Genomic DNA, 7,294 nt, shown 5'->3' on the forward strand with positions numbered 1-7,294 from the left:
CTTTTGAACACTCACCATGTGCCAGGTCCCTGACATCTGGCAGGAAGATGCCAGATGAGATGAATGAGGCTTAGAGAAGCAGGAAGTTTACTAAGGCCAAACATCTAGGGGTTGGAATAAACATTTGAATCATATTCCTTTACTCAACTCCTCAGGTATTTGCTAAGCAACAAGTATGTGCTAGATATTGTTGCAGGAGAACAAAATAGATACATTTTTTACATTCTAATAGGGAGAGAAACGCAAGAAATGAAAGGAGTGTATACGACAGGTGCTGCAAGAAAGCAAGCTCAGGAGGCCAGGAGTGATGGGGACGCTCTCGGAGGTTAGGTCGTCAGGGACAGTCTCTTTGGGGAAGTGGCATTTGAGCAGAGACCTGGAGGAAGTGATGGGTGAGCCATATAAGGCGTAGATGAAGAGCAAAGTCCCAAGGTAAGCAATCTTTGGCACGTCTGGGTGACAGCTAGGAAGCTAGTGTGGCAGGAACCCGGAGAGTGAGGGGCAGCACTTTTGGAGAGATCAGAGATGTGAAGGTGGGGCCAAAGGAACCTGGGAGGTCAGTGGAAGCTTTTGAATTTTACCCTGAGTGAAGTGGGAAACCTTTAACAGGTATGAACAGAGGAGAGACCTGGTCTGACTTAGATTTTTAACAGGACCACAATGGCTGCTGCGTGGAGAAACGCCTGAAGATGTGCAAGAGTGGATACAGAGAAATCTATTTGGAGATCTCTCTTGGCCAGGCTGTGGTGCCCAGTTGTTTGGTCAAACACCAGTCCAGATGTTGCTGGGAAGATATTTTTTCAGATATGATTCACATTTACAATCAGTAGAGTTTAAGTGAATCATGTCTTTGGGCTTCATCCAATCAGATGAAGGCCTTAGAGCAAAGACTGACGTTTCCTGAAGAAGGAATTCTGCCTCCAAATGGCAACATAGAAACCCTGCGTGAGTTTCCCACATGCTGGCTTGTCCTGCAAATTACAGACTCACAACTGGATCTGAATTTTCAGCCTACCCACCTGCCCTACTCCACACCAGGAGACCCCCACGCCAGCCCCAAGAATTGAGCGAGCCAATCCTTTAAAATAAATCTAGATAGATAGACACAGAGAGAGAGAGGAGAAGGAAGGAAGGAAGGGAGGGAGGGAGGAAGGATAGAATATATACAGATATATAAGAGGGTAGGATTTCTGTATGTCCTGTATTGGTTCTGTTTCTCCAGAGAATTCTAACACAAGGCTGTTGCAATAATCCATGACTCCAATGATCAGTGATGCTTGCTTGGACCTCAGTGGTAGCAAAGGAGATGGTGAGATATGGTTGGAGTCTAGAAATATTTTGAAGAGAAAGCCAGTTGGATTTACTAACAAATTGAATTTGGCAATTAAAACAGAGAGTGGTATCAAGGATGCTGCCCAGATTTGTGACCTGAGCAACTGGGTGAGTGGTAGTGCCCTCAGCTGTTATGGGAGATGCTGAAGCGGTGGGTGAATAAGTCTGGAACTGAGGGGAGAGGTCAGGCTAGAGAGTGAACAGGGTCCTGCTGGCATTAAAGTCCTTGAGGCTAGGTAAGATCCCCCTGGGAGATGACGACAGACAGAGAAAAGTGGTCCCAGCACTGAGCCTGGGATATTCTAAGCTCTAGCGGTCAAGAAGAGAAAGAAAAGACAACAAAGGAAACTGAAAAGATGGGCTGATGAAATCTGGAAAGCGTGTGTCCCAGAAACCAAGTGGAGAAAGTGCTTTTTTAAACCCCAGGAAGGATGGAGTGATCAGCTGTGACCAATGCTGCCAGGGAAATGGTCAGTTTAGGGGCAGGGAGGGGCCATGGCAGGGGGCACTGGGCAGGAAGTCCAGTGCAGAGAGAGAAGCAGCCGGACACACACAGGCAACCTGTCACCCACTCTGTCTCCGTGTCTGAGGCTTCCACACAGAGACAGAGTCCAGGCTGGCATGACAGTCACTTCCCATGTCCCTCAGAAAGGCAGTGCCCTGAGAAACCATAACACACGCTGCCTGAGCTGGGGCAGCAGTGAGGGTTTGGGTCTGTGCGTCGGCGACATGATGGATGGTGGGTCATTGGTGACGAGAGGAGGAAGAGCAGGGTTGAGATATGGATTTGAGTCAGATTAGGCAGATAGGGAAGTCACACCTTATTCCCAGGGAAAAAGGGACACATGACGGGCCCCGGCTGGCAGGGCTGGAGGCAGAGAAGGGAAGGAGCTCATGGCCACAGGGGTCTATGAACCCTACAAGTGTGTTCCTTGGCTTTTGGTGTCAGGCCAATGGGCCTGAGCTCACCCGATGGAAAGAGCAAGGGCTGGGGATTCCAAGATCAGAACTATTCCAGCTGTAGGTTCAGAGATGGGGCAGGTCAGGGAGGGCTCCCTGGGGAAGCGGGGGAGAACCACCACTCACAGCACGGCCCCCATGGGCAGCTTAGGGATGGGGAGAGTCACGGGCTCCTCTGGGAGGGGTCTTTCCAGTTCTGCCTCACAAGAGCCCCTGTGAGGTTGTCCGTTGATTCCTCCACTTACTGATGAAGAAATAGAGGCTCAGAGAAATTACCCGAGGTCACATGGTTGAGAAGCTGAGTAAGAATTCCAGAGACAAAACCTGCTGCCCACACAGTGCTTGACATGGTTGGGCCTGTAAAAGGAGTTTCAGCTTCATCTCACATTTTAAAATGAAGACAGCCATTACACCTGTCCCAGAAGATGAAATGGGATTAGGTCCACAGGACAGTATGGCGCTTGGCAGACAGTGTGTATTCGAGAAATGAGTTATTGTTACAGATGATTGTTTTCAGTTTACAGACAAGAAATTATGGAAGAGAGTCCATTAAGTTCTTCATATGCAGAAGAGTAAAGGTCAAAATCTGGATTCAAAGCAAGACAAAGGAAATGCCAAAGTTCACTCAAGTTTTTTCATTTCACCCCAAGATAAGAAAGGAGGTGAGCAATTCAGGCAGGTCAGAATCATCAGCAAAAGCACGAGACGGGGCTGGTTTGTGCAAGGAGGGTGGGACTTAGGGACCACAAGGACATCAGGTTTTGGCCTCGGTTGGAGAGTGGGCCTTAACTACCCAGATGGACCGGCTGGGCTTCAATTCAGTGTTATGCACAGAGTGCCTACCGCATGCCAGGCTCCGTGCCTGACAGAGCAGAGCCCTGGCATGGGCGCTGTTGACAGCTACCTAGGCTGGCCGGGGTGATGACACCCTGTGGACTTTGCCTGCTTCTCCCTGGCCCAACCTTCAGTCACAGAGGTGGCAGGTCATGCACTGCCTAGTGAGACTAAGGGACCTGCCGTGGCACGTGTTACCCCCAGAGGATGAGCTCAGGTAGGCCGGGTCGCATCACTCTTGGCAACCTCAGGTGGTGGGCGTATCATTACGCCCATTTGACGGAAGAGGAAACTATGGCTCAGAGTGGATGGGACTTGTCAGTATCACATGGCTGCAGCAGGACCAGGATTTGAACCCAGGTCAATCTGTCTCCCAAGCCTGTGCTCTTTCCTTCATGCTAGGTTAGGCTATCGGCTTCTGAAAGGCACGGACAGGTGAGATGGAGGAAACGCGGCTGGAGGGTACCCAGGCACCAGGGGAGATTGTAAGCAGAGGTGGGTTGAGGACTCAGGCAGGGACTGATCAGAAGGATGGTCTTTAAATAGAACTGGAGAGAGGGGAGGAAAAGACATGGGTCTGGGGGCATGGAGAGCCCTGAGGTCAGCCTTGTAACTGCCCACCTTGCCCTGGGCCAACCTGTCTGCCTGCATCTTTGACCCAAGAAAGAACCCTGGGATGAGCCGGGTCAGATAAGCCTGAGTCCCCGCTCTGCCCTTGACTAGCTCATCACCTGGGACAAGTCACTTTACCTCTGGAGCCTCACATCCCCTGTCTGTGAAATGGTCTCCCTCTTACGCCACCTGCATGGTGTCTTACACACAAGACAGGTGCTTAACACACAGCGTCCTGCCCCCATGTGCTGGGGGCCGCCCTGCCCCCAGCGCCCCCAGCCCCTTTCCTGGGAATGGGCTCTGGGCTTGTCAGAATGCCAGCCAGCTGTCAACCCCACCCTGGCTGGCCAGTTAATGAGTGACCAGGGTGCCAGAGCCTGGCCTATAAAGAGCTGCTAGCCCAGGAAGCAGGGGGAGCCAAGTGGACAGCGGCAGCGGCGGCGGCGGCGGCGGCAGCGGCGGCAGCGGGTTACAGAGGGAGCGAGATGGCCGGCAGGGCAGGGGCCGGGCTCCTGCTGTGTGGGGTCGCAGTGGTCTTCCTGGTGTTGCTGCAGGGCACACAGTCAGTCTACATCCAGGTTTGTTTGTCCCTCCAGCATGCCCTTGGTCTGAAGGGCCCCCAGGGAGAGGCCTGGATGGAGAGGGAGCACTGGGAAATTCACTGAGGAGAGCGCAGGACCAGGGCTCAGCCCAACATGGTCACAGCCCAGGACAGCTGGCGGGTGGGGGCAGCAGGACTGCCCATCAGCGGTGATGGGGATGGGGACAATAAACGGGCGATCATTCAGCACTGCCCTGCAAAGGCCCCTCCCGGTCAGAGGTCCGAGTGTGGAGCACGACGTGGTCCCTGCCCTTGAAAAGCCCAGAACGGGAGGGAGACTTGTTTTGTGCTCCCACAGCTCTCAGTATCACCCCTGTATGGTGGAGGGGGAATGGTCACCAGGACAAGTTTCCCTGGCGGGTAACTCACGCTGACATTGCAGGACGAGCGAGAGGTAGCCAGGCACAGAGGCTGAGGACTGCCGCAGGCAGAGGGCACAGCATATGCAAAGGCCCGGACAGAAGACAGCAGGGGGCCCAGATCTCCTTCTAGGGACTAGAAGGAGTCCGTGGGAGCAGGGCCTGCCTGGGGTGGGGTGGGACGTGCCCGGGCTCCTGGGTGGCACATCCCTGACTCTGGGCAGGGCCTCCTTGGGAAACGGCAAGGGAGTCCTAGGGAGGGGTGTCAGCCTCCCCCACAGCCGTGGCCTTGAAGCCCAGCCGGCTGGACTAGGCGTTGCCGTCATTGTGCCCTGTCAGTTCAGTTGCAATCATGCAGTTATCAGGGCTGCCCTGGGTACCAAGCACCAAACGGGAGTGGAGGATGATTGTCTCAGTTTGTCAGATGAAGCTCAGAGTGGGGAAGAGACAGGCAGCCTGTTGAGGAGAGCTGGGATTTGAACCAGGAGTCCTCCAGTCTCCTCCACACCTAGAACCACTGTGCTCCACAGCCTTGCTCAACCTCATCTCCCGGTTAGCCTGTGGCACACTGGACTGTGAAGGGTCAGACACTGCCTCCCACCTCCCAGCTGGTCTTCCGAGTGTGGCCTCAACGTTCTGACTCCATGAGAACAGGGGACCTCTCTGGGGTCTGGGGAACCCTGGTCTCCTGGCAGTGCCCACTCCTGTCCCTGCTCAGGTTGTGATGCCTTCCCGCTTCCTCCCCCTTCCCCCCCCAGTACCAAGGCTTCCAGGTCCAGCTGAAATCAGTGAAGATGCTGAGCGAACTGGAGGGGCAGGGGATGCCCAGCCCCCGCCTGCAAGCCCAGAGCTTCCAGCCCTCCGTGTGCCACCACCCGGCCCTGCCACTGGATCTCCAGCCCATCTGCGCCTCGGGGGAAGCAGCCAGCATCTTCCAGGCCTTGAGTGAGTGTCCCTACCCCAGCAGAGCTCCCTGCCCCTCATTCTCTCTCCTCCCCATCCCCCCAGCTCCTCTATCTCATGTTGTTTCTGTTAAGCACCCTGTGGCTTTTCACCTAAAACAGGGAGATTCAGGAAATTCAGGATCTGGACTCCAAGTCTGAGCACTGAAAGTCAGGCATGCCAAGAACCCCCTCAGTCCCCGGCAACCCAGTCAGGGCGACCGTCCTCCCTCCAGGACGTCACAGATGGGAGGGAAGGGGCACTGGAAACAGACCGCAGTGCAGTGGGATGATGGGGAAAGCAGAGTAAGGACACAGGAGAGAGACGGCTCACATCTGGGGTGGCATAAGGGGCTCTGAAATGCTTTCAAGAGGAGGTGTCATCTAGGTTGAAATGGAGGGATGGCCAGGAGCAGAGCTGGCTGGGAGAATGCAGTGACTAGCTAGGGTTTACTGAGCACCTACCAAGTGCCAGGCCCTGGATCAGCACCTTTGCCTTCAAGCTCTCCTCGCCAGCCCCTGTCAGGCCAACACTGTCTGTTAAGCAGACAGGAAGACTCAGGCACTGAGTTTAAGTGATTCGTCCAGGGACCGCTAGGACAGGACCCGAGACTTGAGCCCCAGCCTCTCACGCTGCTTCTAAACTTCCCTACTCTTAATCCATGAGAAGGATGCCAGCCCCTCCTCAGACCCTCCTGGAAGCAGGCTTTCTCTGGCTGCCCGGTCAGCGGCTCCCTGGACCACAGACGTCTCAGGTTCCGGTTCAGCTGACCAGTTTCCTCCCCTGCCCAGGGACCATCGCTGGCGATGACTGCGAGCTGTGTGTGAATGTCGCCTGTACCGGCTGCGGCTGAGAGGACCCGGGCACCCTGAGCCCACCCTGGACACCTTGTCCCCCAGTCCTCTGCCTTCACAGCCTCCTGCCCCCACCCAGGCTCAGAGGGTCCCCACCACCTCAGTCATCGCCCCCTTCCAGGGCCCAAGCAGCTGGATCAGGCGCAAAGCAGTTGGACCCACAATCGGAGGAGAATTTGGCCCCTGAGGCAGCCCTGCTGCTGAATAAATATTCCCTACCTACACACACAGCCGGGTGTGCATTTGTTCATCCCGGGGCCAGGGCAGGGCTTCTCAGGAAGCTGGGTGGGTTGAGGAGAGTGTTGGACCCATGAGTCAGGAACTTCCCTGGTTTCCTCGCTGGAGGGGTTGATTCATTAAACCCAGTTTCATATCGGAGGAGCGAGGCTCCGGGTGGAAACGAGGCTCCGTGATCACAGAGCTAGGAAGCTGCTGAGCACCCAGATCCCGCAACCCCTCAAGGCCTCCCCCGCTGCAGAGCCAGAGGGAGGAGGGGGCGTGCCCTCCTGTAGGTGGGACTACGGTGGAGCGGTGGAGCGGGTGGAGGGAAGAACCACATGGGGCCCCCTCCTAGAGCCCCCTTGTCAGGGCTGACTCTGCCCAGGCCTGCTGGAGCTCACCCTTACCCCCTTCTCAGCCTCCCCGGGGCTGTCAGGCCAGCTTAAGCCAGGAGACCTTCCTTCTCTCCATCCTCTGGCCCCGAGGAATATTAGTATCCTGACATTTATTGAGCGTTGGCACACCCTGGGCACCATTCTACACAGTTTGCACGTATTAACTACTGTCCAAAGGAGCAGGTA

General features: G+C 55.3%; 1 protein-coding gene across 1 annotated transcript; it reads left to right on the forward strand.

Moving 5' to 3' along the window:
* The first annotated feature begins 4,155 nt into the window (after nt 1-4,155).
* Nucleotides 4,156-6,718, forward strand: GUCA2B (guanylate cyclase activator 2B). The gene is made up of 3 exons (XM_006174531.3): nt 4,156-4,316; nt 5,457-5,643; nt 6,432-6,718. The coding sequence occupies exons 1-3, from the start codon at nt 4,224-4,226 to the stop codon at nt 6,491-6,493; spliced, it is 342 nt and encodes a 113-aa protein (XP_006174593.1). The 5' UTR covers nt 4,156-4,223; the 3' UTR covers nt 6,494-6,718.
* The last annotated feature ends 576 nt before the right edge of the window (nt 6,719-7,294 follow it).

Source organism: Camelus ferus, chromosome 13 (genome assembly GCF_009834535.1).
Source record: "Camelus ferus isolate YT-003-E chromosome 13, BCGSAC_Cfer_1.0, whole genome shotgun sequence".
Taxonomy (NCBI): domain Eukaryota; kingdom Metazoa; phylum Chordata; class Mammalia; order Artiodactyla; family Camelidae; genus Camelus; species Camelus ferus.